This window comes from Scylla paramamosain, chromosome 1 (genome assembly GCF_035594125.1).
Source record: "Scylla paramamosain isolate STU-SP2022 chromosome 1, ASM3559412v1, whole genome shotgun sequence".
Classification (NCBI taxonomy): domain Eukaryota; kingdom Metazoa; phylum Arthropoda; class Malacostraca; order Decapoda; family Portunidae; genus Scylla; species Scylla paramamosain.
The window spans coordinates 28,951,021-28,978,407 of record NC_087151.1 but is presented as its reverse complement, the minus strand read 5'-3'; the positions used below and the strand labels follow the sequence as shown (position 1 = coordinate 28,978,407).

The 27,387-nt window shown below is 43.3% G+C and overlaps 2 protein-coding genes across 11 annotated transcripts in view; one reads left to right on the top strand and one right to left on the bottom strand.

Annotated features, from left to right (window-relative positions):
- LOC135102944 (carbohydrate sulfotransferase 3-like) overlaps nt 1–7,312 on the bottom strand; it is a 66,465-nt gene extending 59,153 nt beyond the window's left edge. Inside the window, exon 1 of the mRNA XM_064008675.1 lies at nt 6,178–7,312. Coding sequence (XP_063864745.1) covers nt 6,178–6,578 — 401 coding nt within the window. The 5' untranslated portion in view covers nt 6,579–7,312. The remainder of the gene's footprint in view (nt 1–6,177) is intronic.
- The window catches only part of LOC135102950 (solute carrier family 35 member G1-like), a 141,011-nt gene that overhangs the window by 52,942 nt on the left and 60,682 nt on the right, over nt 1–27,387 (top strand). The window lies entirely within an intron of this gene.

Below are 27,387 nucleotides of genomic sequence, written 5' to 3'. Positions count from 1 at the left end.
GAGAGAGAGAGAGAGAGAGAGAGTAGGAGTAAGAAATATTAATGATAACCTACAAATATTCTTCACTTTCTTTTTATTCTTTAACCTACAAATATTCTTCACTTTCTTTTTATTCTTTTTCTTACTCGGCAAAATTGAAACGTCGCCTCCAATATTTATGTTTTCTTTTTCTTATTTCCTTTCAAGACTAAGACGAGTAAATAGATGTCAGTATTAATTCTCTCTCTCTCTCTCTCTCTCTCTCTCTCTCTCTCTCTCTCTCTCTCTCTCTCTCTCTCTCTCTCTCTCTCTCTCCACCTGTCCACCCATCCATCCACCTATCTATCTATCTTAACCAAATCAACACGCAAAAAGAGAAGAAATACCATAATAACAGACATATATGCAAAAAAAAAAAAGAAAACGAAAAGATAAAAAAAAGAAAAGTAGATAATTGAGTAGCAATAAATGTTGAAGTAGACTGACCAATACACGCACCCTCGCCTGATGCGTCACTCCTGTTCGTATTAAGGGCGAGGCGAGCTGGTCACGTGACGGCCTCAACACGAGATACTTTCCACGGGAGCAGGGAAAAATATAACTAGGCAGTAAGCGAAGTGATTGAGAATAATGTAGTACTGTGATTGGGCGATGTGATTGGTCTGGTGGTGGTGGTGGTGGTGGTGGTATATAGGTGTTGATAGTTGATTTTTTTTCTCTTCTTTCTTTTCTCGTGTGCTTCTGTTTAATTTTTATTTTTTTAAGGTTTTATTGCCATTATTTTTCTTATCGTGTTCTTATTGATAGCCTGTTTCACTTCAGTTGTCAGTCATTTGTTTTATTTTTTAGCCTCTCTCTCTCTCTCTCTCTCTCTCTCTCTCTCTCTCTCTCTCTCTCTCTCTCTCTCTCTCTCTCTCTCTCTCTCTCTCTCTCTCTCTCTCTCTCTCACCTTATCACCATACCTTCTCTTTAATTCCATATTCACATTTCTTAACTTTTACATTTCCAGCTAACACATTTCCATTAGCTAGTCTCACAATTCACCATCTCTTAATAACATCAATATCTCTTCCTTTCATCCAATCACATTTTCTCTCATTCCCTCACTCAATTAACTGAAGAGTGAGATTAGCCTTTATCATCATTATTTCCCAGGAATTTCGCTTAGTTTCTGATGTGCTTTTTTTTTCCCTCCCCTTCGTCTTTCTTTTCTTTTTTTTTTTCGCCTATTTTGTGGAGACAGCAACTTTTGGGGGCCGTGTGACGCTAAGGAGAAGACTTGCCGGGATCTGACCTTTCTGAGACACCGTTGAGGGAAGAGGAGGAGGAGGAGGAGGAGGAGGAGAAATAGTAGGAGGAAGCGAGTATCAAGGAGGAAGGGAAAAGGGTAAAAGAGTAAGGGAATGGAAAGAAAAGGATGTAAAGAGGGGAAGAAAAGAATGTAGGAGAGACATAAAGATGAAGAAGGATAGAGGAAGGAAGGAAGAAAGGAAGGAATAAACAATGGAATAGATGCGAGAGGAGAGGAAAGGAGATGTGAAAGAGAAAAGAAATAACGAAGGAAATGAAAGAATGAGTGAAGGAGGGGTGGAAAATATGATGATTTTACGTAGTGTGGCTTTTCCTCGGGGCCTCTCTCTCTCTCTCTCTCTCTCTCTCTCTCTCTCTCTCTCTCTCTCTCTCTCTCTCTCTCTAGGCCGGTTTTTTCCTGTATTTTCCGGACAGGTCGGTAGGGGGAGACTGGCAGGAGGTGAAACGGACGTGGAAATGAAGTCAGACTGAAGCTTCTTTTGTAACTGTGGAATTAAACTCATTGAAAGCCTGGCGCTATATCTGAGGGAGGGAGCGTGATGTGTGGGTGTGTATGTGTGTGTGTGTGTGTGTGTGTGTGTGTGTGTGTGTGTGTGTGTACGCTCTGCCTCGTTTTGTTAATTGAGTTACCTGAGGAATCTGCTACACACACACACACACACACACACACACACACACACACACACACACACACACACACACACACACACACACACACACCCACATATGAAGAAGACCACAAAAATAACATCACTCGTTCCATATTTCAAGAGAATGATTTCCTAACCTTCTCCCAGACAACACACACACACACACACACACACACACACACACACACACACACACACACACACACACACACACACACACACACACACACACACACACACACACACACAGGCCTCCTCTGGCGCTCCCCCACCTGAGGCAAAGAGAGAGGAGGCGGGAAGACAAAAACATGACTAGATTAAGGAGGAAGAGGAGGAGGCGGAGGAGGAGGAGGAGGAGGAGGAGGAGGAGGAGGAGGAGGAGGAGGAGGAGGATTCATCACAGGGGGTCTTAGTTTCTTAGGCTGTCTGTGCTCTGGTCTCGTGTCTCGTGTGTGTGTGTGTGTGTGTGTGTGTGTGTGTGTGTGTGTGTGTATGTGTGGTGGACGGTGTTGTCAGATGGTGGTGTGGCGGTGGCGGTGATGGAGGGGGTGGTTTCATTGCTTGAATTATCTCCTGCAGGTGGTGATTACGTGGTGGTGTTGAGGTGGTGATGAAATGGTTGAAGTGAGGGGAGAAATGAGATGAGGTGTCTGGAGGGGGGTGAGGGGGGTGGCTTTCATGTGGCGCCTGAGTGATGGTGAGATGGTGATGCTGATGGTGATGAGGAGGAATGAGGTGCTTGTTTTGTGGTAGTGGTGGTGATGGTGGTAGTGGTGGGGGTAGTGGTGGTGGTGGTGGTGAAGGGGAGATGAGAAGACGAGTTTACATATTGAGAAATGGTGAATAACATGTGGAGGTTTGCGAAGAATGGTGTAAGACAGTGAAGAGAGAGTGAGAACATTATGGTGACTACAACATGAACATCTGAACATTTGTCTATTGTCATTCTTACACTGAAGGCGTGTGAAGATGGCGGGTAGAAATGAGGAGGAGGAGGAGAGAGACACGACGAGGAATAAGAAGCACCTTGTCTTCGTCCATAGCAAGAGGGAGGGAGTAAAATGATAGCAGTGAGGAGCTCCGGGCCTTGGTGCGTGGTGCTTGCCTCTGCTGCAGGGAGGGAGGGAAGGAGAGAGCAGAGGGAGGGAGGGAGGGAGGGGTGGAGGAAGGTAGTGTAGGGGGGATGAGGAGGTAGGTGCATGAGGGCTTAATCCAAGGTCTGCCTGGTCCCGTTTTGTCCATGGCTGACCATCTGGACCCCCCAACACTCCGTCCACTCATTCCCTGCCCCTCTTGTCTCTCGCTCTCCTCCTCACAGCCTCTCCCACGTCCCTCCCTCTGTCCTGGCCCCATCTCAATGTTGCCACGCCCCCCTGCAGCCCGCCCTCGGAGCCAACGCCCCTCTTGAGCCATACGAGGCACTGGGATGATAAGATGTCCCACCTCTGCTTATCCAGGTGTGACAGGGACGCCCCCACTTGCCCCTAATTAGTAACACCAGGGCATGGAGGTAAACACTGTCTGCTGTTTAGTCATTATGTCCCGCCCTGTCACTTTCCTTAAAGCCTCTTGATGCTAATGTCTCGTTATGGCAAATGGGTCTCTGTTCTTCCTTATTATTTTTTTTTCATGTTCCTGTCATTCATTGTGTTAAAAAGACCCCACCCCATTTCTTCATTGTAAAAAAAGAAAAGGTTTAATCTTTACTGTTTTTCCATATTTCTTTCATGTCCCCATCATTCATCGTATTAAATAGATTCCTCATCCCATTTTTTCATCGTAAAAAAAAGTTCACTCTTCAATTTTCTTTCACTTTCCCATCTGTCATTATAAAAAGTACCTGCCGTCTTCCCTTTATTCCTCCATCCTCCCATCAATTATTATAAAAAAAAAGTGTCCCCTTCCTTAACATTCCCTCACCCTCACCATTCATCGCCGTAAAAATAGTCACCCACTTTCATCCTGCGCTCTGGAAATAGAAAGAAAGAAGGAGAAAAAAAAGATAAAAGTGTCACAGGTTGTAATTTTCTCTTTCACTGGGTCACCGCGAGGGAGCCGAGAAGGAGAGTAACGGAGGGTATTCAGGAGGAAGAGGGAGCTTACGTCACATCCCTCCTATCAGGCGTCCGGCGGAACACTGGGATTCGTTGGCTTTCTCTTCTCGCCTGACACTAATCCCTGGCCAGAGAGAAGGGCGGCTGCGGTCTCCTTATGTTGATTTCTTAAGCTTTTCATGTCAAATGTAATCTGATCCATACTCACAGTTAGTTACCGGCAGTTGTTACTCCATCCATTCATTCATCCACACATACACACACACACACACACACACACACACACACACACACACACACACACACACACACACACACACACACACGAAGAGAAGAAAATGACAGTGTTCCCAATAACCTAAACTCAAACACACACACTTCAAGAGGAGGAGGAGGAGGAGGAGGAGGACGAGGAGCTGACACGCTGAAAACCCAACCGATAATAGGACGTATAATGTTATTTTTGTTATTTCGGAAAGGGAAAGTAATGCTAAATGTCGTTTTCCCTAAAGCGTTGCAGCAGAAAGCGTAGCAAGAGGAGGAGGTGAAGAAGGAAGAGGAGGAAGGTGGGGGCGGGTTGCTGTTGCGTGCAGGTGTTGTGGTAGACTGAGGAGAAGGAGGAGGAGGAAGAGAAGGAGAAGGAGGAGGAGGAGGAGGAGGAGGAGGAGGAGGAGGAGGAGGAGGAGGAGGAGGAGGAGGAGGAGGAGGAGTATATGTTCAACCGGTCGACCTTTAAGCAACTTCAGTGTGAGGACGAAAGTTGGTGAGTGTGTGTGTGTGTGTGTGTGTGTGTGTGTGTGTGTGTGTGTGTGTTAATAGCGTACGTGCATCTATTATTATTATGTTGCATATCTCCACTGCAAATGGGAACAAGAAAGAGAAAAAAAATTAGATACGATGAGAGAGAGAGAGAGAGAGAGAGAGAGAGAGAGAGAGAGAGAGAGAGAGAGAGAGAGAGAGAGAGAGAGAGAGAGAGAGAGAGAGAGAGAGAGAGAGAGAGAGAAAGGATGGAAAGTTAAGGCAATGCATAGCTGATACGAATTTATAGTGCATATTAGGCTTTACGGCGTGTTGTATTTGGCGTGAGAGAGAGAGAGAGAGAGAGAGAGAGAGAGAGAGAGAGAGAGAGAGAGAGAGAGAGAGAGAGAGAGAGAGAGAGAGAGAGAGACTGGTGGTAAGGAAGTTTTCAGGTTAAGGATAAATCAAGCAATCAAGAGTAAGGTACAAGAGATAGGAAAGTGGGTAGTGAAGATGAGTGTAGGAGATAATTTGTGATGAAACGAGTTGATTAAAAAATGATGGAGAAAGTGAGGAGCACAGTGACTGAAAGAGTAAGAGGAAGGCAGGAAGGCAGAGAGAGAGAGAGAGAGAGAGAGAGAGAGAGAGAGAGAGAGAGAGAGAGAGAGAGAGAGAGAGAGAGAGAGAGAGAGAGAGAGGAAGGGAAGGAAGGAAGAGAGGGAAGAAGAAAGAAAAGAAGGAAGGAAGAACGAAATAATCAAGAAAGAAACAGACAAATTGATGGTTAAACAGACAGATAAGAAAGAATAAAATGAAAAATGAGGTAGAGGAGGAAAGCTAGTTATGTATAAAATGAATAAAATAAGAAAGGCAGAAAGGAAGGAAGGAAGGAGGAAGGAAACTAAGGAAGAAACTGATAAATTGACGCTTAAACAGCTAGATAAATCAAGAAAAAGAGGTCAGGAAGAATGAAGAGAAGAAAGGGAGTAATGAAGCGAGGAAAGGAGGAGAGAAAATAAAAGACGAAGGAATTAAGACAGGAAGGAGGAAGGGAAGAAGCGAATGAACGAGTCACTCAATTATAAGGAGGTACCAGAACCGAACCGACGCACCCTTCGTAATAAACTTTTCCTTCCCTTCCCGGCCTGAGTCACGTCGTCATTACTGAGTTCCCGCTGGTGAAGGGGAAAAAATTACTCCAGAGGCCCAGGTACAGGCGAAGGGACCCCCGGTAGGCAGGCGTTCGACAGGGATAAATACAGGAGAATTGTAAAACATCCCCCTTTCTCCTGCTTCCCCCATTTCCCTGCTGGATAGACAGACCACTTCTTCCTCTCGTACTCGTATTTCGTAGGACTAAAGTGGGAGGGAGTCGCCGTTTGCCGTACCTCACCTTAATGGACAAAAAGAGAGAGATTCAGCCTTTTTAGGAGGAAGATACTAACTTGTAAGCCGCCAGCCAGGTCTTGGGTTTGCTGTGCTCAATCACCACATATTTCTTATCCGAGTCCTCGATGTTGATGGCCCTCGAGGCTTCCTGGGCCGAGGGGGAGCCGCTGCCGCCCTCTGAGGAGGAGGTGGAGGTCTGGGAGGGAGAGGAGGAGGCGCTGGAGGAGGCGGTGGAGCACGTGCTGTGTGTGTCTTCCTGCTTGTCTTGCACTGTTGTCGTCGTTGTCTCTCCTGTACTCTGCGTCGCTCCCTCGCCCTGCCTCTCCTCTCCCTTCACGTGCTCGACTCCCTCTCCGGGCGGTGGGTGGTTCATCTCTCGTCCCTCCACGGAGCCGTCACAGCGGGACTCACCCTGCGTCAGAGTCGCCGGCGAGTACGACTTCCCTTCGTCACTCATGGTCGTGTTGAATCAGGGTAAATACCAGCACTAAAGAGTCGTCCAGCCGCTCAGATGACACTCACGACAGCTGAGCCAACATTGCCCGTGCCGCTGTTCCTTGGTCACCTCGCCCCCACTCGCTCACTACCACGCACTTTGATCAAATTAGTGTTTTTCCTCTCCCCTTTCTGTGTATTTTGCTGCAAAGCTTGTTACTGCTTGCTATCTGTTATTTTTATTAACTTTTCAAAAAGGAGACTCCAAATTACATAAAACTTCCCCTTCGGTCCTCAGACGCTCACTCGTCTTTTTATATTACTACTTGCGCTGCTCTGCCTTTTCTGTTGACTCACGTGCGTCGGCGGAACAACTGCTTACCACGACAAGTGCAGCCGTGACGCAGCCTGAACTGCCTTCTTGTCGCCCTCTCACTCAAGTCGTAAAAACTTGGGGCAAATGTGACTGCGACTTCTCGAAAACTTTTTGAAGCCTCTCACTCACTCGCACAAACACGCACGCTACATACGAATTTCCACGCACAGCTCTCAGAAACAAGCCCGTCCTTCACCGCGACACTGGGCAAGGTCACTAATCACTCGCGGCCGCCGACGGGAGGGAGAGGAAGCAAGAGCATCACCAACAGCAGAGTCCAGCGAGGTAGTGGGAGCGGGAGGGCCTGGGCAGGTGGGTGTGCCCGTCACGAGGTTGAGAGTGAGACTGAGAGGGACGCGGGCGACGGCGAGGCTGAGGGGTGAGGGGGAGGGGCCGGGAAGTGGGGGGAGAGAAAGAGGGAAGAGGAGGTGGTGGTGGTGGTGGTGGTGGAGGAGGGGGCGGAGCTTACAGGCTTGTGTGCCACGGCTCTTATGGAGGCCACGAGGCAACTGCCCAAGTGAGAGTGAAAACTATCGAGAGGAGCCAGTGGGGAGAGGTGCCTGCCACTCTGCACTGGCCTGTGATCAGTGGCGGGGGAGCAGGATGACATGACGAGGAGGAGCAGGAGGAGGAGTCTTCGTCTCTTGCATCTATACATGTATCGCGGTGAAGTTCCAGGAAGAAGTGGCAAGTCTTGTGATACTTCACCACCACCGCCTCGTGTGATATCGAGTTTTCACTCATGTCAAGTGCATAGCAATAATTCACCACCATTACGACCCCCTCCTCCTCCTCCTCCTCCTCTTCTTCTTCTTTCTCAGCCCCTTCCGCACGTAGAAAGCACCTTCGTCATTAGTTTCTTTTTACCATCGCCCGTGTGTGCGTGCGTGCGTTGGTGTGCCTTTGGATTCGTGCCACCAAAGAGTTTCCCGTGTTTTTCCTTCACTTAATCGGATTCAGAACACAACCCGACACTCGTGGAATACCGACTAACAAGCTTTTCTTTCCCCTCCTTCCTCTGTTGCCTTAATTCCCTCTCTCTTTCTTTTCTTTTTTTTTGTTTCCAGGGGGTGGGAACCGCTTTCTACCCAGCTCACCTCTGTTTAGCCTCTCTCTCTCTCTCTCTCTCTCTCTCTCTCTCTCTCTCTCTCTCTCTCTCTCTCTCTCTCTCTCTCTCTCTCATGGCGGGCGAGCGTAAACAAGTGGCCTTTACTCCCCGATGGTGACCTGCAAGCCTCTGACGAGTTCAAAATGCCGCTTCGCCTTAAAGATGAGAGGCGGATGAGGATGCTGCACCCCGCCCCACTCTCCGTTTCCGTCACTCTGTCTCCCAAACTCTCCTTCACTCGCTACTCCCCAGCAAACTCACCGTGTTGTCATATCATTCGACAGATTCGTCCTTCTTTTTTTCCCCTTCCTTCTTCCCCCACCAGCTTCTGAATTCGCGTACCATCTTCCCCTTTTCCTCCTCCAACAGCTGCTCTCTCTCTCTCTCTCTCTCTCTCTCTCTCTCTCTCTCTCTCTCTCTCTCTCTCTCTCTCTCTCTCTCTCTCTCTCTCTCTCTCTCTCTCTCTCTCTCTCTCTCTCTCTCTCTCTCCTTCAGTAAACTCCCCGTATCGTATCATGCGAGAGATTGTGTCCTTCTTTTACTTCCTTGTCCTGCTTCAAAATACTCGTAACAGCTCCCTACTTTTCTTATTTCCTCCCCCAACAGCTCTCTCTCTCTCTCTCTCTCTCTCTCTCTCTCTCTCTCTCTCTCTCTCTCTCTCTCTCTCTCTCTCTCTCTCTCTCTCTCTCTCTCTCTCTCTCTGTCTCTCTCTCTCTAAGTGCTTATCCTTCCCGACAGGTTTCACAGATTATGTTTAGCTTATTGCGATTCCCAGAGGAGCCAAGTGTTAGTGGTGGTGGTGGTGGTGGTGGCGGTGGTGGTAGTGGTGGTGGTGGTGGTGGTTGTATTTGTGGACATTTCATATGCGAAGTGAAGCAGAGAAGGTTATTATTAGTTTTTGCATGCGGTAGATTTGACGTGTTGAATGTGTATTAGTTATTGTTGTTGGTAGTGGTGGTGGTGGTGGTGGTGGTGGTGGTGGTGCTTTGTTATCATTGTTATTGTTATTGGGATTATAATTGTGGTTTTCATAGCGTCATTCTTTTGCTGTTTGGTTAATGTTGTTGTTGTTGTTGTTGTTGTTGTTGTTGTTGTTGTTGTTGTTGTTGTTGTTGTTGTCATCGTGTCTCCTCTCACACAAATAAAACACGTTCACAAGACAGGTTCTCTTTTCTTTTTCTTTTTTCTTTTTCTGCCTTGTTTTTTATTTACTTTTTTCTCCTTGCTGTGATTTTTACCATGCGCCAACCAGTCACGCTCGCCAGGGTTGTAAAGTTGTTAAGTTAGTCAGGGAGGGGCTCTCATAGGCTGTCTGGCTGCATTTCTTTTTCCTCCTCCTCCTCATTTTTCCTCCTCCTCCTCCTCCTCCTCCTCCTCCTCCTCCTCCTCCTGCGCCTCCTCCTCCTCATCATCTAAACCCGCAAGACTCACCAACATCCTGCGTCACCGCCTTCGCAATTGCATTTTCTCTGTCTTTCATCTCTTACTGCTACAATAAACACACACACACACACACACACACACACACACACACACACACACACACACACACACACACACACACACACACACACACACACACACACACACACACACACACACACACACACACACACACACACACACACACACACACACACACACACACACACACACACACACACACACACACACACACAGAAAAATTGCAACTCCACCCTACCATAAATCTTTCTTACTACTTGTGACATATCCCTCATCTTCACCCTTATCTCCTCCTCCTCCTCCTCCTCCTCCTCCTCCTCCTCTTCCTCCTCTTCAGTCCTCGCAGCAGTCATTTTCTTTCCTCTTCCGCCACCTTCTGTCCTCTATCTCTTCCTCTTCCTCCTCTTCCTCTTCGTTCTCCATGGTCTCCTCGTACACTTCACTTCCCACTCCTTCAGTATTCTCGGCCTGTCCTGGAAGTTGTTCTTGCAGTGGAATTTAAGTGACTAAGGATCTTCCTCTTATATCCAGGTAAAAAACTTAGAAAAATGTGGAAAAATAGAAAAAAAAGTAATGAAGGAGAGGAACATAAAAAAAAAAAAGAAATGTATGCTTTTATTTTTGGTGTTGTTGTTGCGTTCGTTGACAGTCCACCAGGAAATTAGATAAACCACGTGCCGATGTAACAGAAGAGTCCCAGAAATTGGTGGAAAATGTGGAAGGGGTGACTCAGAATTAAAGGGGGAAAAAAAAATTTAAAGAGTGGTAATTTTGGGTCAGTGTTGCAAAATGTGTGTGTGTGTGTGTGTGTGTGTGTGTGTGTGTGTGTGTGTGTGTGTGTGTGTGTGTGTGTGTGTGTGTGTAATTAGCAGACGTGATGAAACTGTGAGTGTAATTATGGAAACGGACAGAAGGGAAATAAAGGTTTATACATTTTCATTAATTTTCTTGTTTCCTATTTGATTTTACCTGTTTTTTTAAAAAAAGCTACTATTATTATGAAAGACTTATATAAAAAAAAATTTTTGCAGCTAGATATAATACCAAATCAATGTTTTCTTTTTTGACACTATTGTATTATCATGAGAGAGAGAGAGAGAGAGAGAGAGAGAGAGAGAGAGAGAGAGAGAGAGAGAGAGAGAGAGAGAGAGAGAGAGAGAGAGAGAGAGAGAGAGAGAGAGACTGACTTTACTATTTTGTGAGTTTCATCGCAAAAGAATGATGTAATTGGCTCAAGTCTGAATATAACACTGACGTTGTGAAGATTAATGTCCAAAGTTTACAACGTTTTCTCTTTTTTTCCTTCTCGTTACTCATTAGTTCTTTTGTTGACGCCAAATTCACAGGGGGATTAAAAGCGTTCAGGCAAAACACACCACAAAAAAAAACTTCTATAATTTTGTTCCTCATTCAATCTCGCAACTGGTTCTCCTTCATTGTCATTCCTTCCTTTCATTTTTTCTTTGCTTTTATCGTTCGTTGCCCTTTCCACCTGCACCCCAGCACCCCAACACCCCAACCCGTCCTATCACAACCTGTCACCTGTGAATAATTACCTCTGTACCACCTTACTCTATTCTATCATGTTCTTTCACACGTTGTCCATCAGTAGTTTGGTTGAAACTTGATAAAGATAAATTTAAGAGGGCCAGGAAGAAATTACGTCTCAAATAGTGGTGGATTCATGAAATAGGCTATAATCAGCTTTAAAAGATCATATATATTCATGGACTGGGATGATGGGTGTTCGTATATAGGTACTTTTATACAGAGAGTGTTAAGTATAGGTTTACGGGATCTTGCAGTTTCCCTTATATTCTTATGTTCTTTTGCCGGTTCAGTGGATTCCATTTTTCTAAACTGACTTCCTCGTATCTGTTCATCCCATGTGTATTTCTGTGTAATAACAACGTCTACTGGAGCTTGAAGTATTCCATGGGGCTCTGTATTTTTTTATGTGTATTTTGTATTCATGTGTAACCATTTCAAAACATCTGAACGTATTTTTTCTATGTGCAAAGTTCTTCGAGAGAGTTTCATCTTCAAAATTTAGGTATCTCTTTGTACATTTCAGGGCACTTCAGAAACCTTAAGCCGAAATGTCTTCTGATTTTCTTTTGTTTTTATTTTTTGTTCCCATTATAACAGAACATCAAAAATTTAACATATCTTAGGAACTCTATTTGTAGTATCTTAATAATGTCCCTTCCACTGCAATACGAGGCAATTAACAGCACCAGAAGAAATGCATAAAATCTTCATAAGCATCTACAAGAAAGAAGAGGGTTAAAAAGAATAGATTTTCCAATATCTACACAGTTTAAAAAAAAAATATATAGGTGGCTGTAGAACAAATAAAGATGTCTCACAGTGATTAGTAATTAAGGAAAAAAATAATAATAATCAGAGGGTTAACTCCTATACGTATGCTATATCGTATGCTCTTAATGTTTCTCAATCGCTGTTCTGTATGCTATAACAAAACACCTAAGGCTTAACATAACCTTGCAACTTCTCATTTTTGCGCAGTACATTAGCTCAAACTCACCATGTCGGATCTATTATGCATTCCTAACCACACTCATTGCCGGAGCCTTTGTAAACATCACGTATTCGGCCTTGTCCTTGGTAGACACTCGGCACTATCTAGCCTTGAGGTGTCAGCGCCCTGTGTCACCGTCTCCTCTGAGGGTCTTGCTTCGTCGTCGTGGTGTGGAAGAGTCAGTGTTGCTCTATATCTGTTATCGGCGCTCTCGATGTTGTTTATATTTTCCGAGAGTCTTGCCTGATGAGTTTGTGTATCACCCGAGCGATTTCTCTTTGTTATTGTGATTGGTGTTTCTCTGTTTCGTTATTGGTCGTTATATACATATTTGTGGTCTTGTATGATGTTTTCTTTTCTTTTCTCGCTTTCTTTTTCTGTCATTTTTTTGTTTTCTTTCGTCCTTTTTTTAATTTTCTTTCTTTATTGTTTTTTCTTTACCAAATAATCTGTCTATCTATCTATATCTCTTTATTTCCTTCGTTATTCCTTTCAACTATAAACAACAAAACACTATTCTTCCACTACTATGCTAATGACTTTTCTCCCTCTCTCCCTCTCCCTCTTTCCCTCTCCCTTTCTCACCACTCACTGCTAATTCCAAGGCAGCTGTAAATGTGTCCTCAAGGCCTCGGCACCACCTTCTTATCCCTCAACGCCCCTTCGGGATACCGTGTACTCTTCCCTCTCACTTTTTAAACCCAGGGTAGGGGATGCGAAGGCCGCGGTAAGCTAATTCACACACCCATACGTACTCTCTCTCTCTCTCTCTCTCTCTCTCTCTCTCTCTCTCTCTCTCTCTCTCTCTCTAGCAATTGCCAGTATTTCCCTACGCATTGCAGTCTTGTGAAACGAGAATGTCATATAACCTTCGCTTAATATTTCACCGTGTGTGTGTGTGTGTGTGTGTGTGTGTGTGTGTGTGTGTGTGTGTGTGTGTGTGTGTGTGTGTGTCATTCTCTTGCCGCTTATGCTTTCACTGCACTTGCATTAATGAGGAGAAAAAAGCCACTCACGGATTGCGATGCGGAGGGAGATAATGAAATATAAATGTATCTACAAGAATGACTGAGTTCTCGTCACGAAAAAAAAAAAAAAAAGGAAGGAAGAAGAAAAAAAAGACAAATATATTACAAAGTGAGAAGAATACACCACAACACAAGTAAGAAGCCACAAATAGGACTAATTAAAGAAAAGAAGAGGTAAAGGACAAGAGAGAGAGAGAGAGAGAGAGAGAGAGAGAGAGAGAGAGAGAGAGAGAGAGAGAGAGAGAGAGAGAGAGAGAGAGAGAGAGAGAGAGAGAGAGAGAGAGAGAGAGAGAGAGAGAGAGAGAGAGAGAGAGAGAGAGAGAGAGAGAGAGAGAGAGAGAGAGAGAGAGAGAGAGAGAGAGAGAGAGAGAGAGAGAGAGAGAGAGAGAGAGAGAGAGAGAGAGAGAGAGAGAGAGAGAGAGAGAGAGAGAGTGAGAGGGAACGTAATTTCAGAGGCTGGCGGTGAAACGTATTAAGGGAATGGAATGAAAATACAGGTTGACGTTTAGAGAGAGAGAGAGAGAGAGAGAGAGAGAGAGAGAGAGAGAGAGAGAGAGAGAGAGAGAGAGAGAGAGAGAGAGAGAGAGAGAGAGAGAGAGAGAGAGAGAGAGAGAGAGAGAGAGTGTGTGTGTGTGTGTGTGTGTGTGTGTGTGTGTGTGTGTGTGTGTGTGCAAGACAGAATACCAAGGAGGGGTGTCTGGGGGAGTCTCGGAGTGCGTGTATGGGAGTGTGAATGGACGGAACACACGCGACGGCCTTCAGCATCCGGAGCCTCAAAGTGTGACAGGCAAGGTGAGGAAGAGACACAGTACTGGCAGAGAAGGACGAGGAGGACGAGGAGCAGAGAATAGATAGAAGTAAAGAGGAAGGAGAAGGAGGAGGAGGAGGAGCAGGAGGAAGACGACGACGAAGAGAAGAAAGATGAGGAACCAAAGGAATATTAAAAAAAGAAGTAAACAGGAAAAATAAAGATTCAGACAAAATAAAAAGGAAAAAGAAAGATGAATATATATATGATAGAAAGTAACAGTACAAAGAGCATATAGAATGAACTATGAGAGGTTAGAGAGAAAAGATAGAAAGATAATAACACAGAAAATGAGATAAAAAAGAAAACGGAAACAAGGTAATAAGAAAACGAAAGATAGGTTGCTTAGAAGGGAAGCGAGAGAAGAGAAGGGGAGAGAAAAGGAAGGCGCTAAGGTAGGAGCGGAAAGGAGATGGAAGGAATAAGTAAGGAAGGTTTTAAGGAAGGAAAGGAAGAGTAGTGCGTTATTTAAAAGGTTAAGGGAAGAGAGGCAGGAAGAGGGAAGGTCAGGACGCATGATTGTGGTTGAGGAAGAAGGAAGAGATGGAAGAAGGAAAGGAAAGAAGAGAGGAAGAGAGGAGGAGAAGAGGAGAAAATCTACTCAAGAGATAATGTGGATAAACTTCCTCATTGATAACCATTACACACACACACACACACACACACACACACACACACACACACACACACACACACACACACACACACACACACACACACACACACACACACACACACACACACACACACACACACACACACACACACACACACACACACACACACACACACTGCCTCTCACCTGTCGCCACAACACTCACCTGGGCCCACTAAAGCCAGATGTCTGCTAGCATTTTTGCCTCGTTAAGCTGCCTAATGGGGGGACGAAAGAAAATCATAACGAGACACCTTTTCACTTTTTATCCTGTCTCTCTCTCTCTCTCTCTCTCTCTCTCTCTCTCTCTCTCTCTCTCTCTCTCTCTCTCTCTCTCTCTCTCTCTCTCTCTCTCTCTCTCTCTCTCTCTCTCTCTCTCGCTGAGGGTGACCTTGAACGGCGTGGTCAAGGGGAGACATTTCCCCATCTGTGTTTGCCCGCAGGTGAAACAGAAGCAGGAATTCGGAGGCGGAGTATCCGGTAATGGGACTAAAGGATGCGAGACGCTGGTAAAGAAAACGAGAAAGAGGCGGCGGCGGCGGCGAAGGAGGAGGGAGAAAGGGAAGGAAGGAGGATAAGGCTGATAAGAGATGGTGATGGAAAAAACAGAAAACGAGATAAGAAACAGGAGGAGGAGAGACAAGGAGGCTAAGAAGGAAGACAACGAATACGAGGAGAAAGAAAGGGAGACTCATAAAAGATGATAGTCAAGAAACAGAGAACCGGATAAGGAAGAGGACGAGGAGGAAGAGGAAGAAGAGAAGAGGACGGAGACAGAGGAAGAGCAGAAATGTCTACCAGAAAGACGACGAATGACAGGAAGAAAAGGAAGACTGAAAGAAAACAAAGTGATGCAGAAAACAGAAGAGAAGGAAGGAAGAGAGGAAGGAAAGAAGCAAGAGAAGATTGAAAGGATATGATCGATGAGAAAGGAAGAAGAATGGATGACGAAGACGAAGATGGGAAAATGGAACCGTTTCAATCAGTTGTGGTAATAATAACTAACCGCAAAATACATTCATTCTCTAAATAACTGTTGTTCAGTGGACGTGGGTTTTGGAAGACGAGGAGACGAGAGGATGAGAGAGAGAGAGAAGGAGGAGACGAGGGAACAGGGAGAGGACAAGGAGACGAGGAGACGAGAGAAAGAAAGAATGAAGATGATAATGAGAAAGAGGAAATATTAAAGAAATAAAGAAAAACAGTAACCTAGTAATCGAAAATCACATACATTGCTGTTCTATTAATATTCAAGAGAGAGAGAGAGAGAGAGAGAGAGAGAGAGAGAGAGAGAGAGAGAGAGAGAGAGAGAGAGAGAGTCGAACGCTACATCAAGTTTAATTAATTCTTGAATGGAGGTGGAAGTGGAGGTGGTGGTGCCGAGTGTGTGTGTGTGTGTGTGTGTGTGTGTGTGTGTGTGTGTGTGTGGGTGTGGGTGTGTGTGTGGGCGGGGAGGCGGGGCTTGTGGGGTAGAAGAGCATGAGGGTTATTATAGGAGAGAGAGAGAGAGAGAGAGAGAGAGAGAGAGAGAGAGAGAGAGAGAGAGAGAGAGAGAGAGAGAGAGAGAGTTTGCGAGACGGTAGAAAGTCAGAGCAGAAAAGTGTGAGAATTATAAATAAAAAAAGAAAGAAAAAAACAGGAGCAGGAAAATCATGTGAAGAGATAACAGAAAGGGAGAGAAAAAAGGGGGAAAATTGAGGAAATGAAAGATATCATCCGAGAGAAGAGTGGAGGAGGAAAAGGAAAAAAGATGTGAACTATGGAGGAAACTTTTACCGGAGGAGAAAACGAAGAATTGGAGTGAAAGTCATGCACAATTAACCCTTTGACTCTGTGGCGGGCAATAACACGTCATTTTATTTAAGAATATGAGGGAACAAGGGAAGCTGCAAGGAGTCATCAGGCCTACACGTGGCACTATTAATGAAGGTTTGGAGATTGTTTGTAGTACTAAATAGGTTAATATTATCTATAATCTTATCATTGTTCAGCCTGTGTATGAAGAGTGAAGGTAAGAATATAAGGACATAAGAAAATGGTGGAAGCTGCAAGTTTCTGTGTAAAACCTGTTCTCACCATTCATTAACTCGTCTAATCGTCTTTTAAACCTCCCTGTTGACTCGGCGCTAACGACCTTTAAAATTTACGTCATCCTAGTCAAAAAATAAATTCCATGCTCTATTTCATAATCTTTTTGCTGAAACTAAATTGAACTCTGCACTCGAAATAATTTTCCTTTTATTTATTTATATTTTTGTAAGGTAAGTCGAAAAAACACCATTATTGTTTTTATTTTATTTTTTTTATTTTACGTGTCCCTGACCAGCTTCTTTCTCGTATTAAAAAAAAAAAAGAAAGCTTCACTAAATATTTGGCATCGTCTATTACTTTGAGTATCATCATCTAAAATTGCAGTCTAAATTCACTTTTTTTTATTTTACGTGTCCCTGACCAGCTTCTCTCTCGTATTAAAAAACAAAAAGCTTCACTAAATATTTAGTATCGTGTATTACTTTGAGTATCACCTTTTAAACTTCCAGTGTAAGCTAGCACACACACACCATTCATTTCCTATCGCTGAGAAGCCATAACAGTAAAACACTTGAAGAAAATCACTCTTATATTTATGAAAACCGTACTTAGTTTATGAGGAAGCATGGGAAGGTAGAGAAGCGGGAGGGAAGATGGAGTGGGAGATATGCAATGGGGAGCTTTAAAAGACGAGATAAATTTATGGATAGGGATGACAGATGGACAAAGGAATGTATGTTTTATACAGGGACTGCCACGTGTAGGCCTACTGGCTTCTTGCAGCTTCCCTTATGTTCTTATATGAGTTACTGAGCAGAGAGAGAGAGAGAGAGAGAGAGAGAGAGAGAGAGAGAGAGAGAGAGAGAGAGAGAGAGAGAGAGGCGGATGAAGGAGGAGAAAGATAAGAGAGATGGATGATGATATGTGAGTGAATTAATAGAGGAAAAGGCGTAAGAGAGAGAGAGAGAGAGAGAGAGAGAGAGAGAGAGAGAGAGAGAGAGAGAGAGAGAGAGAGAGAGAGAGAGAGAGAGAGAGAGAGAGACCAAAACACATCCAGACAGACAGGCAGACAGACAGACAGACAGACAGACACACAGAAACAAAAGAAGAGGAACGGTATTGAATAAAGAAGGGAGGGGAAAACCATTGGGAAGAAGGATGGAGGGGATGAAGGGGAGGGCAGTGCAAGGGGAAGGGGGAGGGGGAGGGGTTCTGCAAGGGGCAGGGATGGGAGGTGTTGGCAGAAGCTCAGGTAAATAATCCCATGACCTTGAACTTCCCAGGTGCTAACGAACTCGAGGCGTGGGAGTGACTATGTGGGGAGGAAGAGGAGGAGGAGGAATAGGAAGAAGAAAAGGGAGGGGGTAGAAAAAGGGGAAGAAGAAAGCGATGGAGGATGAAAAGGAGAGGAGAGGAGTAGAAGGAAGAACAGGAGAAAGAAGAGAAAGGAGAAAATATGGAAGAAGAGGAGGAAAAGGAAGAGAAAGAAGAGGAAAAAGGAACGATAAAGAAAGAAGAGAAGGAGGAGGAGAAAAGAAAATAGAAGAAGAGGAGGAGAAAGAGAGGGTAGAAAAGAGGAGGAGGAGAGAGGAGAACAAGAACAAAAAGAACAAAAACAAGAAGACGAGGAAAAGAAGAAAGGAAAAATAGGAAGAGAAGTGGGAGGAAGATAGAAACGGTTACCAAAGAAAAAAGGAACTGAGGAAGAGTAGAAGGCGGAGGTTAGAAGCCTTAGGAGGAGGAGGAGGAGGAGGCAGTGGAGGAGGAGCAGGAAGAGAAGGTATGCAGAGACAAAAACAGTAATGGAGGGAAGACAGGATTCACTCAGCTTGAGACAGGAAGGAGGAAATGCCGCGATGGGAGGAAAGAAAGAAAAGAAAAAATGGGAAACAGAAAAAGAAAATTAAATGACATTAAACTTCGACGTGACGTGAAAATAGATAAGAATGATTGTACTTCAGAAATGAGTAAGAAAAAGAATGAAAAAAAACCTATGCTTATCAAGTAAATGTGAAGGAAATTAAAATATAAGTAAATAAGGAAGAAAAAAAAAACATGATATTCAAATATACGGATGGATCAAAAAAGTAAGATTTTCATAAAAGGAAAAGAAACAAGCGAATAAATAAAGGAGTAAAGAATTTGAAGAAGAAGAGGAGGAAGAAGAAGTACAAAGGATAGTAATAATAATAAAAATACTTATGTTAATAACGATGATAAGGATGATGACGATAATAATAATAATAATAATGATAATAATAATAATAATAAAAATAATAATAATAAAAATAATAATAATAATAATAATAATAATAATAATAATAATAATAATAATTACTACTACTACTACTACTACCACTACTACTACTACTACTATTAACACTGTTGCAGCTGCTACTACTACTACAATGATGATGAACAAAGCCAAGGAGAATAAAAGAGGAGGATAAAGAGGAAAGAAGAACAAAGAAGACAAGGAGGAGAATATTGAGTAGGAGTAGGAGTAGGAGTAGGAGGAGGAGTAGGAGAAGGAGGAGTAGGAGGAGGAGGAGTAGGAGGAGGAGGAGGAGGAGGAGGAGGAAGACGAAGAAGAAGTGGACGCATATAAATGAAATCAGATAATGAAATAAGGAAAAGGATAAGAAAAAAATAAAGAAAAAAGAAAGTACGACAAAAAATCAACAACCAAAGAGAGAGAGAGAGAGAGAGAGAGAGAGAGAGAGAGAGAGAGAGAGAGAGAGAGAGAGAGAGAGAGAGAGAGACTGGAGCAGGTTACGCTTCGTCTTCACCCTCCACGTGACCTTGAAGCGAGTCCGGCACTTCGTTGTCCGGCCGAGGAGGAGAAGGAGGAAGAGAAGGAAGAGGAGGAGCAGGAGGAGGAGGAAGAGGGGGAGGAGGAGGAGGAGGAAGAGGAGGAGGAGGAGGAGGAGGAGGAGGAGGAGGAGGAGGAGGAGAAGGAGGAGGGGGCCGAGTCGAGGATATTGGCCCCGACCTGTCTTAGCAACCACGTGAGGTGGGCCACCATCAGGGAGCCATTGCGACACCATGGAGGAGGAGTAGTAGGAGGAAGAAGAGGAGGAGGAGGAGGAGGAGGAGGAGGAGTAGGAGGAGGATGAGTAGGAGGAGGAGGAGAAGAAGAAGAAAAAGAAAAAGAAGAAGAAAGAGAAGAAGAAGAAGAAAAAGAAGAAGAAGAAGAAGAAGAGACAGGAAAGTACAGGAAAGGAGGAGGAAAAGAACAAGGACAAAAGAACAAGAAGAACAATAACAAGAAGAAAAAGTCGAGAAGAAGAGACTTTGGAAGAACTGGAAAAATAAGCAGGTGGAGGAAGAAGAGAGAAGAGGAGGTAGAGATGGAGGAGGAAGAGTGAATGGCAGATGGAGGAGAAGGAGGAGGAGGAGGAGGAGGAGGAGGGAGGGTGGGCGATTACAGATAAGGAGTGTTAAGCAGTGTTACTCAAGGGGACAACTAGGAATTTGCAACACTTACTGCTTTATTTATTCTAGTTGTGGGTAGTTTTTCTCATCTTTTATTTATCTATTTTTTTTTTTCCATGTGCTTCACTTTGCGCTTGTATTTACCTTTTTTACTGTGTACATATTTATTTTCGTGTTATTTTGAGGGTGTTCATTTAAGTAACGGGAAGAAGGGAGGGAGGGAGGGAGGAGAGAGAGAGAGAGAGAGAGAGAGAGAGAGAGAGAGAGAGAGAGAGAGAGAGAGAGAGAGAGAGAGAGAGAGAGAGAGAGAGAGAGAGACAGAGTGTGAGTGTGTGTGTGTGTGTGTGTGAGAGAGAGAAAGAGAGAGAGAGAGAGACATGAACATGCATACAGACAGGTACACATTCACACTTACACTCTCACACAGCTTTCATTCTCACTAAGTAACCATATTCTTACTCTTTTTCACACGTACACTCTTATCTCTATTATTTTCCTGACGGGGGCGAGGCGAGGCAAGGGAGAGAATAAGAGGGGCGTGCACGTGACCTGCAGACGTGGGTGAAGGAACCTCGCATCGCTCCCATAACCCCCCTTTGACCTCACAGGGGCGTGGATAGCTTGGCAGGGCGGGAGCAGTGTGGGTGAGAAGCTTCCCAAATTCTCCCCTTCTCTCCTCCTTCCACCACCCCCCGTAGTCTCCTCCCTCCCCCTTCTGGTGTCTCCTCTCTCACCATTCCCTCCTCCCTGCCTCCTTCCCTCAGTCTCCCGCCAGTCAGTGACCCGGGGAAGGTGCGGCCGGCCTTAACTTACTCCAAGAGGGCCTCCGAGAGAGAGAGAGAGAGAGAGAGAGAGAGAGAGAGAGAGAGAGAGAGAGAGAGAGAGAGAGAGAGAGAGAGAGAGAGAGAGAGAGAGACGTGCTCTGCGTTACAAAAATTAATGATAAATACACTCGATAATATTTCCATCATTCACAAAGCTCCAACTCACACACACATACACACACACACACACACACACACACACACACACACACACACACACATATACATACATACATATACATAATTAACACGAACAAGGCCGAACCAGAGGCAGGAGGAATGTCAAATATCACAAGCATCACGATCTCTGCCAAGGCTGCAAATGCTGAGTGCAGGGCCTTTGTTGTCCCCAAGGCTGCTTACTACGCTTCTTACGGGGCCCAAGGTGAGGGATTTACCAGGCTTATTATTAGATTTATATTACGGATAGGCTTGTGCTTCTGTGGAGGGAAAGAGAGAGAGAGAGAGAGAGAGAGAGAGAGGGGGCGGGAGGGCGGAGTACGTGTGTTGTTCAAGAGAGGAGAGGAATTTGAAGACACTTGCTAAATTGGTTCTTTCTTTGGAATTCTTTACTATTCTTGTTAAGGAGGGACAAATAATGTTTTTTTTTTAAGTGTTTTGGTCTTAGTCTGCTTCCATTGTGCTTAAAAGAGGTGCCTTAATTATAGCCCTTGCACAGGACTGTATTCTAAAACGTTCTGGTGCTGTCTCGAGTGTATTCATCAGGATTTAGTAGAAGTTTTGTGGGTTCTGAAGAGCGTTTTCGTGATTTTAATAAGTTTTCATGATTCTAATGGGTTTTGAAGGAGGTTTTGAAGAGCGTTTTCAATCGTTCTACTAGTTGGTTTGTGTTTGAAGTGCTTTCATGGTTCTAACTAATTTTTTGGAGGGTTTTCAAGTGTTTTCATGATTCTGATTATTTATTTATTTATTTTTATTTTAATTTTTCAAGAGTGTTTTTATGGTTCTAATTAATTTTTTGTGGTTTTCAAGAGTGCTTTCATGGTTCTATTTTTTTTTTTCGACATTCAGGAGTGCTTTCGTAATTCTAGTGATAGATTACCTAAGATTTTTATACTGTCACTGGAGAACCCAACTGATCTCTTATGGCCTTCTAACCTTTCCACTTCCATCTCACACATCGCGCCTCAACCACACTGGGGCTCTTCTTTGTTCGACAGCAACCTTTGAATATTATGCTGACTAGATGCTGGAAAGTCTATTCTTGTAATCTCGTTTCCTTTGTTCTTGTAGATGCTTGTAGGGATTTTGCTGAGTGGTTCTAGTGTTGTGAATTGTAGTGTATGGCAGTGAATGGTTTGAAAATATTCCTGATGAGAGAACAAAATATTTCATAATAAGGATTTTAGTCTCTCCCTCAGTCATCCCTTCATGTTTATCTCATTAACTTCGTACACAGAGAGAACATTGCATAATTTCCTCGTAAAATATGTTGACGAAAAGTTAGAAGATAGAGAACAGTTGAAGAGAGAGAGAGAGAGAGAGAGAGAGAGAGAGAGAGAGAGAGAGAGAGAGAGAGAGAGAGAGAGAGAGAGAGAGAGAGAGAGAGAGAGAGAGAGAGAGAGAGAACAAAGCGTTCGAGAATACGAGTGTGCCCTTCATTCATACCAGAATCCTTATCTCATTAGTTTGATACACAAAGGGAACAGTGTATAGTTTCCTCGTGAAATGTACTGACACAACTTCAGAAGATCAGAAACTTGTCAGGAAGAGGAAAGGAAAGACGCAGATATGAATAAATACATACATGAAAGAATCAATAACCATTCATGCGAAGAAAAGTAGGAAGTCCAGGAGGGAGGAAACGAATGAAGGAAGAGGCAAACAAAGTAATAAATACAAAACCAATAGAAAAAGAAAAAGAAAACATAGATACCAAAAAATAAAAATAACTTAATTAAAGAACTGAAAGAAGAGGTAAATCAACTGATAAATGCACAGGAAATCGAAGAAAACTATAAATATGTAAATAAGAAAGAAGTGAGTGCAAAATTCTTCCTTTCCCTTTCATTGAGTGGGGAAGAGTGTAGCAACGTGATCCGGGGAGGGGAAAGAGGACGCCCTGGGGAGGATGAGGGAATGAATGGGGACGTGAGGGGACACAGGGCACGAGGGAAGGTCAGAGGGGAAGCAATCAAGGGAGGGAAAGGGGAGGCAGATGTGTGGTGCGATACTGTGAGGGGAAAACCATGAAAATGAAAAAAAAAAGAATTGTATTTGGAAAAACTGTGGAAATTAAATGAAGTAAATAAGTTAATGATATATGGCAGAGGGACGCTTGTTTCTGTGTTGTTGTTGTTGTTGTTGTTGTAGTAGTGGTAGTAGTAGTAGTAGTAGTAGTAGTAGTTGTTGTTGTTGTTGTTGTTGGTGGTGGTGGTGGTGGTGTTGGTGTTGGTGTTGGTGGTGGTGTTGTTGTTGTTGTTGTTGGTGGTGGTGGTGTTGGTGTTGGTGTTGGTGTTGGTGTTGTTTTGTTGTTGTTGGTGGTGGTGGTCGTTTTGTTGCTGTTTTGTTGCTGTTGTTGTTGTTGTTGTTGTTGTTGTTGTTGTTGTTTCTCCAGAGGAATCTTTCTTAGGAACAATATTTCTGATGTTTCTTTTTTCCACATCTTCACCATTACATATCTACGAACAAGCATAACCCTTCATCATGGAACACACCTGAAAATTAAAACTACGACACGTAAAATAAATAAAAAAAGAGAAAAAGAAAACACCTAAAAATAAAAATAAAAACATACAAGAAACGAACGAAACTGCTACAAAAATAAGAAAAGATTAAAAGTAGAAATAAAAAAGAAAAAAAGAAAATATGGGCGTGTATACCTGGACAGGTGAGCACGTTCGTATGTCAGGTCCAGAGCACACAGAGGTGACAAGTGTGTGTGTGTGTGTGTGTGTGTGTGTGTGTGTGTGTGTGTGGGGACAGGGTCAGCAAGGGTCAAAAGTGAAGGTCTGTGAAGTTTTTTCCTTTTCTTTCTTTTTTTTTTTTGTTCTTTTAAGGTCACGTGACGGCAAACTATATAGATGTGTCCTAGCGTGCTCTGGCGTGTCCTCTTTAAACTCACGGGACACTGCCGCCAGATGGGGTCAGATCAGCGGAGCCACCCACTCTTGTGCCTATTGTTAGCAGTGTTGTCGTCGTTAGGTGCTGGTTATATATTTACTGATTTTTGTACCTGCACCTCGAGATGTTTTGCCATTTTTTTTTCTGGTATGTAGTTTTTTTTTTTTTGTAGGTTTCTTTTGGCATCATCATTTCTGTATTTTTCTTTCTATCTTTTTTTCTTTCTTTCTTTGTCTTTTCTCCTCCTCCTCCTCCTCCTCCTCCTCCTCCTTCTCCTCCTCCTCCTCCTCCTCCTCCTCCTCCTCCTCCTCCTCCTCCTTCCTCTTCTTCTTTATTTACTCTCTTCTCCTTAACATTATATGACTGGATGAAATTTATAATGTCCTGTTTATTATTATTATATTTTATTTCTATTACTTTTATTTTATTTTATTACTTTTATTTCTATTACTACTACTACTACTACTACTACTACTACTACTACTACTACCACCAGTGTTTACTCTGAGGGAAACGAAGACTTGTAAAGCAGCAACAAACTCTCTGGAAAATTTAGGAAGAAGCAGATGAAATACGAGATTGAAGGCTAAATAAGATAATCCTACATCAAACACAACCAAATTAGGATAAAAAAGGAAGAAATTACTTGGTTATAAACTTCATGATTCGAACATGAGGAGGAGGAGGAGGAGGAGGAGGAGGAGGAGGAGGAGGAGGAGGAGGAACAGCCAGATGGTTAAACTTTGAGTTATAATATTTAAACACAATACATAATCGAGAGAAGGAGAAGAAGAGGAGGAGAAAGAAGAACAAGAGGAAGAAGAAGAAGAAGAAGAAGAAGAAGAAGAAGAAGAAGAGGAAGAAGAAGAAGAAGAAGAAGAAGAAGAAGAAGAAGAAGAAGAAAAGGAAGAGGAAGAGGAAGAAGAAGGAGAGGAAGAAGAAATATTCGAATTTATGACACACAGCGAACAACACACACACACACACACACACACACACACACACACACACACACACACACACACACACACACACACACACACACACACACACACACACACACACACACACACACCAAACAATCATAAGCAAAACATCTGCATAGGAGAGAAAACATGAGACCAGGAGTCAAACTAATGAAATGAGTCACTTATAGGAAAATAAACAAGCACATTTTACCCCTCTACTAAACCATAATAGTAACATGACTCTCCTTTCTTCCTTCCTGTCCCTCCCTGTGTGTGCGTGTGTGTGTGTGTTTGTGTGTACGTGTGTGCTGATTATTTATTCATTTTTCATCATTACTCGTATTGTTTCCCTTCTGTTGATGGCAAATTCACAAGGGCAATAAAAACATCACCATTAAGCAGCTTATTTACTGCCTGTCAGAGCTACACTTGTTTGTCTTCCTTTTGCACGTCAAGGCTCAGAGATAGATAGATAGATAGATAGATAGATAGATAGATAGATAGATAGATAGATAGATAGATAGATAGATAGATAGATAGATAGATAGATAGATAGATAGATAGAGAGAGAGAGAGAGAGAGAGAGAGAGAGAGAGAGAGAGAGAGAGAGAGAGAGAGAGAGAGAGTAATGAAGAAGGAGTGAAGGAGAAATTATCCTCTAAGAAATGGAGGTACAAAAATTAAGTGGGAGGAATCTTATCTCCTCGTACCTTTATGCAACACTGATTGACTGGTTACCGATTTTTTTTTTTTTTGGGTGGGGGGCAAGGAGGAGGGAGGGATGTTTTGTTAGGGGAGGAGAAGGAGGAAGAGGAGGGAAGGCAGAGGAGGGGGAGGGAAGAAGGAAAAAAAAAGAACAAGAGCAAGAAGAACGAGAACAAGAAGAAAAGAAGAGAAAGAAGAAGACGAGGAGGAGGAGGAGGAGGAGGAGGAGGACGTTAAGAAGAAAAAGAAAGAAAGAAAAAGAAAGAAAGAAAAAGACGAAAGAAAGAAAGAAAGAAAGAAGAAGAAGAAGGAAAGAGGGAGAAGAAGGAGAGAAGGAGAAGAAGGAGAAGAAGAAGAAGAGGAGGAGGAGGAGGAGGAGAAGAAGGAGGATGAGGAGCAGGAGGAGGAGGAAGATAACGAAGAGCAATAGCAGGAGGAATGACAGGAGGAAGATGAAGAGTAAAGGAGGACGAGAGAGAGAGAGAGAGAGAGAGAGAGAGAGAGAGAGAGAGAGAGAGAGAGAGAGAGAGAGAGAGAGAGAGAGAGAGACAGGACGACAGGACGATAAAGCTGAATACATTAGAACACAAGGTCTCAGCGGGCGGTGACCTGGAGAGGCTGAAGAAGTAAGGCACCCTAAGGGGACACTGGATCACTGTGCCCTTGATTAATTGGCAATCAGCAAGGCCCACCCGCCCCATCCAGGCACGCTGACCCTCGCCGCTCCCTCCCTCTTGCTGTGATGAATGACGGTCCCAAGTGTGCTGACAGTGTATTTTACCCTTTAAGAAACTATAATTAATGTAGGTTATACCCGTTGATTTGAGAACGATTGACTATTTCACTCGTGGACTGATATTTTTCTCATTCAGGTAATTTGTCTCGCAGTGTAGAAGAGTATGTTCTTTGCTCTTTAGGAAACTATAATTAATGTAGATTATATCCATTAGAAACGATAGATTTTTTTTTCACTTCACTCGAAAACTGGTATTTTTCCATTCAGTTAAATTATTTCTTAATGTAAATGACTAATTTATTCTTTCGAAAACAGGAAAAAATGAAGAGTGGAAAGAAGTGCAGTGTTTCCATTGACTAGACTACTTGAGGAATGTATTTTATTTTTTTTTACTCTGACAACGATCCGTACAATTGATTAATTTATTGGTGTAATAGTACCTAGTTGTCCAAAATAAGAAGGAAGAAAAATGACGATAAAAAAAAATTATAAGGAAACTATCCATGTATGTGAAAACTACAGGCTCTCACTTAGAAGCTGCCACTTTTCCATCCTGCCCGCTGCCCACACGAATGATCCAGTCACTGATTTAAAGCTCTCTTCGAGAACAGCGAGGGGGACGTAAGCAAAATTCTTAGGATCAGTAACCAGGATAGAACAAGAAATAACGGGTTCAAGCTTGAAAAATTTTGGTTTATAAAAGAGATAGGAAGGAATTGGTTCTCAGGTCGGGTGGTAGATGAATGGAACGGACTCATTAATTAATCAAGTTGTTAGTTGCTGGGTCATTAGGGGGTTTTAAAAAAAGATTAGACAGGTTTATGGATGGGGATGTTAGGTGGAAATAGGTAGGTATATTTCATACAGGGACTGCCACGTGTATGCCTGATGGCTTCTTGCAGCTTCTCTTATTTCTTATGTTCTTGTGTTCTTACGTTAAAAAGAACAAATAGAAAATGCCTAATGAGTTTTGACATTAATAGCTTTTCTTTATACTTATTCATCTCCTTATTTATTCACTTGTCTGCAAGAACAAAATACCAGCTACAAAAAAAAAAAAAAAAAAA